Source organism: Camelus ferus, chromosome 1, assembly GCF_009834535.1.
Source record: "Camelus ferus isolate YT-003-E chromosome 1, BCGSAC_Cfer_1.0, whole genome shotgun sequence".
Classification (NCBI taxonomy): domain Eukaryota; kingdom Metazoa; phylum Chordata; class Mammalia; order Artiodactyla; family Camelidae; genus Camelus; species Camelus ferus.
The window spans coordinates 61850501-61862407 of NC_045696.1; the positions used below are offsets into that span (position 1 = coordinate 61850501).

At 36.5% G+C, this 11907-nt stretch overlaps 1 protein-coding gene across 3 annotated transcripts in view; it reads left to right on the top strand.

Moving 5' to 3' along the window:
- The window catches only part of SENP5 (SUMO specific peptidase 5), a 42861-nt gene extending 31115 nt beyond the window's left edge, over positions 1–11746 (top strand). Inside the window, exons 7-10 of one of the 3 annotated variants that reach the window (XM_014554441.2) lie at positions 3121–3258; positions 5964–6047; positions 7531–7581; positions 8447–8646. In XM_014554441.2, the coding sequence (XP_014409927.1) occupies positions 3121–3258; positions 5964–6047; positions 7531–7581; positions 8447–8557 (384 nt within the window). In that variant the 3' untranslated portion in view covers positions 8558–8646. Of the gene's footprint in view, positions 1–3120; positions 3259–5963; positions 6048–7530; positions 7582–8446 lie in introns of all 3 variants that reach the window. The other 2 variants (XM_006178975.3, XM_014554440.2) reach the window with 2 other exon arrangements.
- The last annotated feature ends 161 nt before the right edge of the window (positions 11747–11907 follow it).

An 11907-nucleotide genomic window follows, 5' to 3' on the forward strand; every position in this document is an offset into this window, starting at 1 on the left:
TCAATAAGAAAAAGACCTCACCAACTCAATAGAATAATGGGTTAAATGACATGAATGAAAAATTTGAGGGTGGGGGGTGTAGCACAGAGGTAGAACGCATGCTTGGCATACATGAGGTCCTGGGTTCAACCCCCAGTGTCTCTGTTAATGAGGAAAAAAATAAAAGTAAAAAAATTAATAAATAAAAAAGTTTGTAGTAAAGAAAGGCTTATTATTGAGTTGTTCTGGATATAAGTCCTTTGTCAGATCTGTGTTTTGTGATTATTTTCTCTGTCTGTGGCTTTTCTTATTTCTTAAACATGCCTTCTGATGGAGATTTTTAATTTTGATGGAATCTAATTTACCATACTTTTTTTTTTAATAGTTCTTTCTTTCCATATCCAGTCTAAAAATATTTGCCCTATATGTTTTCTTCTAATAGCTTTATAATTCTAGGTTTACATCTCGGCTACATCTCAATTTTTGTGTAAGACATAAAGTAGGGATCAAGGTTCTTTTTTTTTTTTTTTCTTCCTCCTCCATATGGATATCCAGTGTCATTTGTTGAAAAAGCTTCTCTTTCCCAGTTTAATTGTTTTGGCATCTTTGTAGAAAGTCGATTGACCATATATGTGTTGGTCTATTTCTGAACTTTATGTTCTCTTACACTGATCTCTTTGTTTTTACCATACTGGCTTGATAACTGTATTTTTATAGTATGTCTTAAAATCGGTGTAAGTGGCCAGCTTTAACCTTTTTCCAGATTGCTTTGGCAATTCTTGGCCCTTTGTATTTTCATATTCATTTTAGAATCAGCTTGTCAATCTGTGTTTTTAAAAAACTTGCTGGATTATGATTGGGATTGTGTTTAATCTATATATTCATTTGGGGAGAATGGACATTTTAACAATATGAAGCCTTCCAGTCCACAAATTTAGTATATTTTCCATTTATTGTGTCTTTAATTTTTCTCCGCAACGTGTCATAATTCCTAGTGTACAGATCTTGCATGTATTTTTAAAAGTGTATCCCTAAGAATTTTCTACTTCTGAAGCTGCTATAAACAGAATTTTTAAAATACTATCTTCCAGTTGTTTGCTGTTAGTATATAAAAATACAATAGATTTCTGTATATTGACCTTGTATTCTGTGACTTGCCAAACTCACTCACTGGCTCTAGCTAGTGAGTTTTAATTCTTCCTTTCTAAACTGTATGCCATTTTTTTCTTGGCTTACTGCACTGGGTAGGACTGGCTAGTACATTGTTGAATAAAAGTAATGAGAGAGGACACCTTTGCCTTGTTCTTAATCTTAGGAGGAAAGCATTCAGTTTTTCACTATTATTTATGAGGTCAGCAGTAGGTTTTTTGTAGATGTTCTTTATCAGGTTAAGGAAGTTCCTTCCCATATATGGTTTGCTGAGAGTTTTTAATCATAGATGGATGTCGTTTTACCAAATACTCTTCCTGTGTCTAAGGAGATGATCGTATGTTTTTTTCCTCTTTATTCCTTTAATGGGACCCAGACTGAAGGAGCAGCACCTAATCTAGAGACATGCCAGTCTCAGGGCCACATGATGGCTCTTGAAGCTTCAGCTTGGTCTTGACATAACTTCATTTCTCTTTACATTGCATTGGTTAAAGCAAATCATATGACTGCTTTTCTCCCCACCGCGAGGGGCAGTAGGCAGTTGTGTATAATTCTTTTATAGGGAGGACAGACAGCAAATAATTGGGGTCAGTAATACAGTCAATCACACACATCATTCTTAATTATATGGATACGGTTGTGTGAGTGTTTGTGTGTGTGTGTGTGTGTGTGTGTGAAAATATATTAAAAAGAAGAAAAAGATCTGGAAAGATACATACTTAACTGTATCTTTTCATCTGTATTTTCTAATTTTTATTTTTAAATTGTTTTTATAATTTAAGTTTCTTTTTGAGGAAAATATAAATTTGTTCTCATTTAATACTGTATTTTAAACATGATTCTTGGTTTAGATACTCAGAATTTTTGAGTTGGAAAGGACCAATTGTCTGTCCTATTTAATATTTCCTTCTGTTTACCTCACCTCCCAGGTTTATGGATGCTGAAACCAAAAAACAGAAGTGCTAATGTGCTTTGTACCAAAGCCATGTAGACTAGTAGAAGGTTCATCTAGAGCAGGACATTATCTGAATGTAAGAAAGCAAGGAAAGCTTGAGAAATAGTTTCTAAGAATCTGTTATAGTTTAAAATAGCCTTGTAATTGTTTTAACCCAAAGAATCACCAAGATACAAAAAACATCTGAAAAAAAGAAATCCATTCACTCTTTTATGAATGTTTATTGAGTACCTACTACTTCATATCCAATCCACAACTTGGTTTTTGACTGGTACAGTGAATATTTCTAGATTTTAAAGAATATGTATTAGGATATGAAGGATGAGTTAGGATGTAAAGGATGTATAAAGAATTAAGTATACTCAACATCTGAGAGACCCATGGTAGTAATAATGATCTAAGATTTATTGGCTACAAATAATGCACCAAGCACACTTTTGTGCATTTTACATGTATTATCACTCTCACCAACTTCATAAGCTGGGTACTATTGTTATCTATATTTTATAGTTGAGGAAATCAAGCACAAAGAAGCTATGAAAAATGCTAAAGTTATCTAGTCAATAACTGAAAGAGCCACAATTTGAACTTGACCAGACTCACTTCAGAACCCATGATCTTAACTACTACACCACATCTGTGGAAAGATAGAAGGCGAATAGATGGCTGTGCTGTTTTCTAATACCATGATTCCTTCCTAATTAAGAATTGATTCTAGGTCAAATATGTATGTAAGAAAATTAGTTAAGCTTAAAAATAAGGGGCTAGATCATATTATGTAATTGATAAGCACAGGTTTAGCGGGTTAAATGAAAAACAGTGCTTTCTGTATCTTCAGTTTTCTTATTGTTATGTGTTACAGCTTAGTAGTTATAAACAGGGCTTTAGACTAAGATCTGGGCTCATATTCTGGCTTCATCACTTCCTAGTTTTATGACTGAGTAGGTCAAAGGTCAGTAAATGTAAGCTGCTGTTTATTGTTACTGGTTTTGAAAACCTGTGGTGATGACTCCATTTTTTCCCCTTTTCTTGATCAGGTGGATTTGTTTAAAAAGAGTCTTCTGTTGATTCCTATTCACCTGGAAGTCCACTGGTCTCTCATTACTGTGACACTCTCCAATCGAATTATTTCATTTTATGATTCCCAAGGCATTCATTTTAAGTTTTGTGTAGAGGTAAGTTAATATACTGCACTTTTTTTCCATTTATCTTGTGATTAACCAAATGGTATCTTAGCTCTGGACAGAACAGCATAAGTCAGTACCATGGATGATCAGTTTCTGTCATGTCATGCCAAAATGTTGGCAGAGAAAAGGACTACAAGAGGAATCTCCAGGTGGGAAGAGGTAGTGGTCTATGATCTGGATCCTTCTCTGAGATACATGCTGTTTGGATTCTGTCAGATTTTTGTTCTTTTCTTTCCCTTAAAACTACATTTTGAACGTGGATAGAAGTCATTTTCTTTGGTTTCTCTTAGAGCCAAAATTGGCTTGTATCTTCAAAATAACTTCTGTAGAATGAGAATCAGCTGGCAGTATTAGAATTCAACTAAAAGAGTTCAACAAGATGGTGGGATATAAAGCAAAAAAAATCAGTATATGTTTCCTGATTTTCCTGCACTAGCAAGAACCAGTTAGAAAATGTAACTGAAAACAGAAAGATTCCATTTTCAAAAGCAACCAAGATGTGAATTATCCAGGAATATACCCTAGCAAAATTGGGGACATTCTTTGAGATGAAAACTCTTGAAGTATTTAAAGGAAATCTGAATAGATGGAAAGATAGGCAGACTCAATATTGGAAGGACATTAATTCTCCCCAAACTAATATAAACCAATTTCTGTCCTAATCAATTTCCCAACAGGATTTTGAATGAAACCTGATAAGCTCATTCTAGAATTCAAATTGCAGAATTCATGTGAATGAACAGCTAAAATAGTTTTAAAGTAGAATAAAACTAAAGGAATACTTGTCAAACCATATCACAAAGTTTTAATAATTGAAACTATTATACTTGTATTGGCTTTGGAATAGACATGTAGATTGGTGGAAAAGCATAGAGAATCTAGAAGTAATTCATGTATATGTAGGAACTTTGTATATGATAAAGTTGGGAAAGTACAGGCTATTCAATATATGCCATTGGGAAAATCAGCTATTTGGAAAAGTTAGATATAGATCCTACTTCATACTGTTTATAAGAACAAATTCCAGATAGAATAATGACCTAAATATAATACACAAAACTATAAAATTAGACTAAAATATAGATTTTATGCTTTAAGAGTAGGGAAGGCCTTCTTATACAGAACCAAAAAGCAAAAGACAAAGGGACAGACTGATAAATTTGACCATCTCATAATTTAAAGCTTCTGTTATGTCATAAAGTTAAAAGGGACAGACTTGGAGAAAATGTTTGTGACATATATAATAGATAGTCCCTATCAAAAATATATAAAGAACACCTACAAATGAATAAGAAAAATAAGGATCTAATAGAAATGGACAGAGGATAAAATAAGTAATTTTTAGGAAAAATGCATATATCTGTTAAACACATGGAGGGATGCTCAGCCTCACCAGAATTAAGGGAAATGCAAATGAATACTTCCTCAGAATTTTTTTAGGAAAAGTTTGATGGTATTAAAGTGGGTATAAGGAAAAGTTTGCAAAAGTTTGATGATATTAAGGTGGGTATAAGGAAATAGTTATTCTTGTATTTTCTGGTGGAGTATATACATTAATACAGCCACTTGGGGAACAGCTGCAATTCCTAATCAGTTTTAAGTGCCTTATAAAGTAAAAAGATGCATATCCTTTTACATTCTAGTTCTGTTTCTTGGTATCCACTCAATGAAAATGCTTGTATTTGCAGCACAGGGATGGGGCACACAGCAGGATGTTCATTGCAGCATTACTGATAATAGTGAAAAATCAAAACCACCTAAATTTAACTCTACCAGCAGAATAGCTAAATACATACACTGTAGTATATTCACACTGTTGAACCAACCATAGCAGTTAAAAAGAATATAGATCTACATGTCCTAACATGGAGGGATCTCCAAGACTACTGATTTTGAAAAAGAAAGTTGCAGAATGATACGGTACGTGGAAAGAAAATAATATATGCAGACATATATATGTATGAATGTACATACCCATACAAACCCATGTGTATATACACGTACATACATCTACTCCACCTTCAGAGGAGTTAATTTCATTCATGTGACCTTTGACATAACCCTTAGAAAAGATAGGCAGAGAAGGATATGCACAAAGAGGTAGAAGGCATAAAGGAAATTTTGAAACTCTAATAGGCTTTAGTTACCTTGGTAGAGGTTCCAGCAGTGGACTTGACTGTATTTAGTATCCAGAATGGGTTAAGTGTAACTTACTAGAAACTGAATAATACTTTTAACCTGCAGCCCTCACAAATATAGACTATATCTAAGGCTACAGTGTTTTTTTTTTTTTAACTTAGTTTTCATTATTAATGATTTCTGCCATGGGTTCCTTCCCTCTGTTGAGCATTGGCAGTAGTTAAGACTTTTTGTTTTGCCAGTATTTATTTAAGCTTCAAATTCAGCAACTTGACTTACTGCTACAAAAAGCCGACCATCTCATAAAAAGTTCTAATTAAACCATATACCATTGTCTACAGTCTGAGTGCATACCTGAGTACAGGAGGTCTGAGTCCTTCACACTATAAAGTGTAAAGGTCTGAAATCAAGTTCTAGCTTTAAACTCTTTAATGCATTCTCTGCCCAATGGTGGGGCCACAGCCTCCTCCTTTGCTTCTGTCTGCTGTGGGCAGGTTCCATTTTTCACCAACTGATGGAACACAGCATCTGTGTTGTGGTTTCTTTTTAACCAGAATATAAGAAAGTATTTGCTGACTGAAGCCAGAGAAAAAAATAGACCTGAATTTCTTCAGGGTTGGCAGACTGCTGTTACAAAGGTAAGTATGTGATAAAAATGAAAACCCAGGCATGTCAAGGGGATGGAATTATCTAAGGGGTGGGTGTCTTTAAAAGCATTTGAAGAGTGGTCACGAAGATGCCAACAGAGAGTCTGGAGGCTGCAGGGAGGTAGCTCAGAATAAATCTCAGTTCAGTATTCATCATCTGGCTGCCCAATTTCTCACTGCTTGCTGGAAACAAGTAAATTCAGTCATTTCATCCCAAGGGCAGCTGCTAATGATATGGCTGCCCTATTGAAAAAAAAAAAAAAAAAGAAAAATTTTTTGTTGGTACCTGCCTCTTGCCTCATGGCTCTTTATTTCTGAATGACTCATACAGACCCAGAGAAATACTGTAATGAGTCTTTGGATTCACTAAGGGAGCAAGTGCTCTGGGCTACTTTCCAGGCATTTGGGGAAGACAGTGGTATGAGTGCTTCAGTCTGAACACAGTCTAGAAGCAACACTGTGTTTGGCTATAGATATTAAATAAGCTGTATGTGGGGCAGAGCAGCAGACCTAGCCTCTCAACCTTGTCGCAAATACCAGTGTCTTACATTATGGTCACTACTTTGTTTTCAAAATGTTTTTGCATGTATTATCTCATTTGATCCTTACAGTCTATGAGGCAGGCAAGTCATTCAGGGATAAGAATCCTCTTTATTCTACTATAGATGAGAAAACTGCAGTCTAGGTGTGACCTTCCTCAAAGGCCATCAAAACTACTGGCAGTCGGGTCCTTGAACTTAGATCTATCTGGATCATTGACACAGCGTTAAAGAGGCAGAGTCTTGAAATAAACCTTTAACCCAGACCCAAAGGGACAAGGTTTATTTGTTCATCCTTGAACTGAACTAAACGCTAACTTTTAAACTTTGGTTTTGTGTTTTAAATAACCTGCCATGTTAGTTCAAAGCAGAATTGAACTTGTAAATTTTCTGAATTTACCCACCTGTCATATTCAGGTTTTCTCCTAAATTCAGTCAGGATCTGTCATATCCCAATATGCCTACCACCTGAGGCAGAATGCAGTAACCAGTACTTTGGAAAATGTAACTGCTTACCTTTACGATTTCTTTAAAAGAACAGGACAGAGTTGTGTCACGTGTGATAAAAAGTGAAGACTGCCAAGCAGGATTGTTACTGTCTTGAGTATTCAGAGTCTGGGCGTGCATTCTCTCATCCACAAATCCATTTTGATTCCATTGTCAGTAAGTTGATAGCAAAACTGATTATTCAAATGGAAGTTTTAAAATAGGATTTTGATTTCCCATTTCTCATATTTAGACAAAATGTTCTGTAAGTTGTGGTCTTTTCATGTGGTCAGATGCCTCAAACACTTTAAATACCAGAAGTATCCACCAGCTGTCCTGGATACAGATGGGTTTCCCGTCTCTTGCTCATTTTTCCATAAAAACAGCTTTTCTTATCTGAAGAGGAATACTTGGACTTACTTTAATGATCATTTTGTTTTTCCCTTTAGTGTATTCCACAACAGAAAAATGACAGTGACTGTGGAGTATTTGTGCTCCAGGTAAAGAAATACCCTTTTCACTATTTATAATGTGTAAATTAAATTTGTTGGGCTTAGAAGTGAAATCCCTGTGATGTGTACATGGTACTAGGTACAAGTAACCGAGTATGTTTCCTCCCTCTCTTCCTTTGTTGCTGGGAAGCAGTCATTTCTGCATTTTCAAATATTACCACTAGGAAGAACAATCTTCTAAGGCTGAAGATGAATAATTGGTATCATCTGTGTCTTAGAGGTTATTAGTAAGCCACATTGGAGACTGACTGAATTTGACCATATCATAGACCCTTGGCATCTGCAGAATTAACTTTTTTTTCTAGCCATTAGCAGGTGGTCTTTAACCACAGAGTAAAAACTAATTAGATTTTAAACAAGTGCCACATTCAGATACTGTGCTTTTCTCATGCTGTAGGTTCCCTTAGTAGTCCCAAAGGGCTACTGAAAAATGTGTTACACATTACATTTATGAAGGGAATTAGTTTGTCATCCATGAATTTAGAGACTGCAAAGATCTTGGAAGATGTGCTTATTCATATGACTAATGAATATCTGGGGTTTGTGAACAAATTCAAGTTTAAATGGCCATGTTAAGTCTAGCTGCATTCTCAGCAGATTGCATCTTGAGAAAAATCAGAGCCCCCTTTTCACAATATTGAGTGAGGAGGGAGGGAGAATCCCAGGCCATTTCCTTGCCTGGAAATAGACCAAAATTTGGAGGTAAATGTTTTAAAACAATGTGAATTACAACAAGTTTAAACAGACTTTGACATTCACCTAAGAGCCTATTCTATGAGATCTGCATCTGGTAAAGTACACTGGGCTGGTACTAACTCCACATGCCACTTAAGTGTTTCTGGGACCTTTGCAGTACTGCAAGTGCCTCGCCTTAGAGCAGCCTTTCCAGTTTTCTCAAGAAGACATGCCCCGAGTGCGGAAGAGGATTTACAAGGAGCTGTGTGAGTGCCGGCTCATGGACTGAAACTCAGCAGGGACTCTGGGAAGTCTGACCAAGTTGGAGCAGATGGTTTGTTACTTGAATCTCCAAACACTTATTTGAATTTTTACAGATATTTCAGATCAGTGGTGTTGGGCCACTCTTGTTACCTCAAATTTATTTTTTGCCCTTATTCATTTCTCCAGCTACCATGTACTATTTTTTAATGTTCAGTTTGGTTTCATTTTTAATTTTATGGATTCTGTGTGTCTCTCCCCTCCCCCATATTTAATATTTATTATCCAAACGCATGCATATAGACAGAGCATGCAGTGCAGAGTATTAAAAAAAAAAACAACAAAAAAAAACGCCTAGTAGATTTGGTGCAGCTTTTGAAACTTAGCTAGATGTGAACTGAATACAGGTTCAAATTTTAATTCCAGAACCTAAAAATGCAGGATGTTTTTGATACAACATAACTGAGAATAGTAGATGTTCCCTGGGGCATAAAGAGTAGCTAGGAGGGGTTTTGACAAAGCCAGTCGTTTTGTCTTTACCAGCAGGACCTTTCACTGACTTCCCTCTCCAGGAGAGTCGCTTTCCTTTTGAAGGGTGAAAAGGAAGTGGCCATAAACTGACTGGAGTGTTTACGTAGGCACACTTGTAAGCGCAGTACCTGCTGTGGGAAGAGTTGATTAAGGTATGAGAAAAAGACAGTGACCTTGGGGGTCCAGTCAATCTTCACACAAGAGAGATTTCAATCCTGGTTTTAAAAAGAACAATAATAAATGCTTTAATCTTATAAAGGCTTTTGCTGGAAGGCTGAATTCCGTGGATTTCTTGTTTTTGACCCATTAAAAAAAAAATCTGTCAAACTAGTGGTCAAACAAATGAGAACCCAGCCTTTCTAAGAGTAATTTACAAGTTGTCACTTTCCTTGTATTGTTTCCTTTATGGAAGAAATTAAGATTTGCCAAATATCTTTCTATTTCAAGGATATTTAAAATATAGACATTCAAAACCGAAGATTGACTTCATGTCTTTTGCAGGTGGATGGGAAGGGGAAAACAAGAAAGGTAATTAGGAAGACTTGATTCTGCCAGGAGTACAGCAAATGTTTTGACTTTTTCCCCCTCTTATTTCTTTAGTGATCTCAGAGACGTGCAGGGCTCATTTGGCCTCCACTTGACCAACCCTGAGATTCCAGCACAGGGGTCCTTTTTTTTTTTTTTTGCTTCCATGAACCTCATCTTCTGGGGAAAGGCATTAGTGGCCCTGTCCTCAACCTTAATTGCCTTAGGATTAAAGTAATGGATCTTGCATCTTTAGCTTTTTGTAGTATTGGAAAATATAAATAAGGAAAGATGCATGTTAAACTAACCAATTATCTTTTCTGAACTAGGACAGTTTTGAAAAACAAATATAAGAAACTCAGTAGCTTATACAGAAAAATACCAAGTAAATGGCAGAAGATACTTGGATTTATGCCTAGTTAGGTGTGGGGTGTTGAAACTAAAAAGCTCTAATTAAGGGTGGCGTCAGAACATGTTTACATGCAGGGTTCCTTCCCCAGACATTCCAAGCACCAGTACCAGTGTTTACATTGTAAACAGCCCAGCACTTTTCTAGTCCCCTAGACTAAAACTCCTTAGTACAAAACCAGGTCAGTATTTATTGTGCTTCAACTCATTAAAAAGACTGAGATTAGAGGCATTTTGTGCTGCTACAGGTAGGTTTGTGTCAGCATTAGTCAAGGTGACAAAGTGAGTTGGGTGTCTTCTTGAGGTTTTCAGGCATAGTTATGCAAACATGAGATTTTTCAAATCTGTATGCAAGATATTTGCCTAGTTTTCTTTCTTGGTAACTAAGCTATCAATTAAAAATGTCTTATACTTTAGAGCTCCGTATCTCACTTCCTGACAGAACCACGCATGCAGAAGAGACAGAATTATGTTCTGGCAAGAATCTTAAGGCCCAAAGCTCGACTTAACCATTTCCTGTAATCTGAGAGTGGTCATGCTGTCAGCAGGGAGGCATGCAAGGATGAGCAGAACCTACAGTGAGCTGTCCCAACTCTAGGGTCTCTCTCTATGTCCAGTTTCACAGGGCACCTTGAGGTGCACCGTCCAGCATGCTTCAGCCTAAATGTCAAATATTTTAAGTCTGGTTCAAATGTTTCTGTTCATAAAACTTGGTTTTAGCACACATAGTTGGTTTTCCTCCTTCTTGTAATTAGGTATAAAACTTCTATTTAGGCCAAGTCCTACGTTAGAATAGCATTTGTCCTGATGTTTGCAATAATTGCTTCCTTGCAACGTTTTTGAAATTATAGTCTGGGCTGTTGGTATAGACAGTTATTGTTTTACTGTCACTAGCTTGGCACTGAATTGTCTTGAGTGCCCACAAGGTGGGCAGACCTTATGCTTTTGGGGTTGAGGGCAGGCCTTGTACAAACTGAAAGCTGCTTATGATGTGCCTTCAACAAGCTGCTCAGTCCTCTCCGTCAGCAAACTTACTAGTCTAGTTGCTTTTTTCCTTTTGTTAAATCTTTAGCAGTGAGTGTAGATTTTAGTTCAACTTTTAGTTAAATTCTCTCAAAAATCATAGAGAACCAACCTTCTCTTAAGGAAGGGAGCCTCTTAAGGAAAGGAAAAGCAGCAGTTGCTGCCAGTAGTCCCTGAATCTTTTTTTTTTTTTTGGGCTTTGCATTTTATTTTCTACTTATCATTGAATATTATTAACACTGGTCATCTTGAATTCATAATTGGAACAAAACAATAACAGACCTAACAGGGACACAGCCAGCACTAGCCTAAGTTGAGCTGCCCTTTCTCTCTGTAGTTGTGGTTCATGACTTCCCTGGGTTAGAAGAAATAACTGGGAGCTCTGGGTGGATCAGACCCTTCAGGCGAGAACCAGTGTGTTAATAGTGTGAATTAGATATACTGACTACCTGCTCTGCTTGTTATGAAACTGAACTAATCAGCAGTTATAAAGCGCATACTTTATGTGCTAGGCTCTGCCTCCCAGCCTGTAGATAATTAAGATGACCTAGGGAATACCACCAGAAGTGCTAAATGTATTTGGACTTTAAGCAGACCTAGACAAGCTGTCCACTTAAATGGTACCTTTTGGTCAGAAAAAGAATTTATTTAAAGATTGTGATCATGTAAAATTACTCAAACCTTCTAGCAAAAATATTTTTTTGAAAAATAAACTAAACACCTTTATAAATGTGTGTTCTCTCGTGTTGAATAACATGAACTGTTTGGTGAGTAACAATTTTTTCCCAGTGACATTCTAGTCATGACAAGGCTTATCTATGAACAGTGACCAGTGTAGGCTGTAAGCAGCCTGCCCTAAAACAACAGTGTCCAGTAGCATTCTCTGCAGGG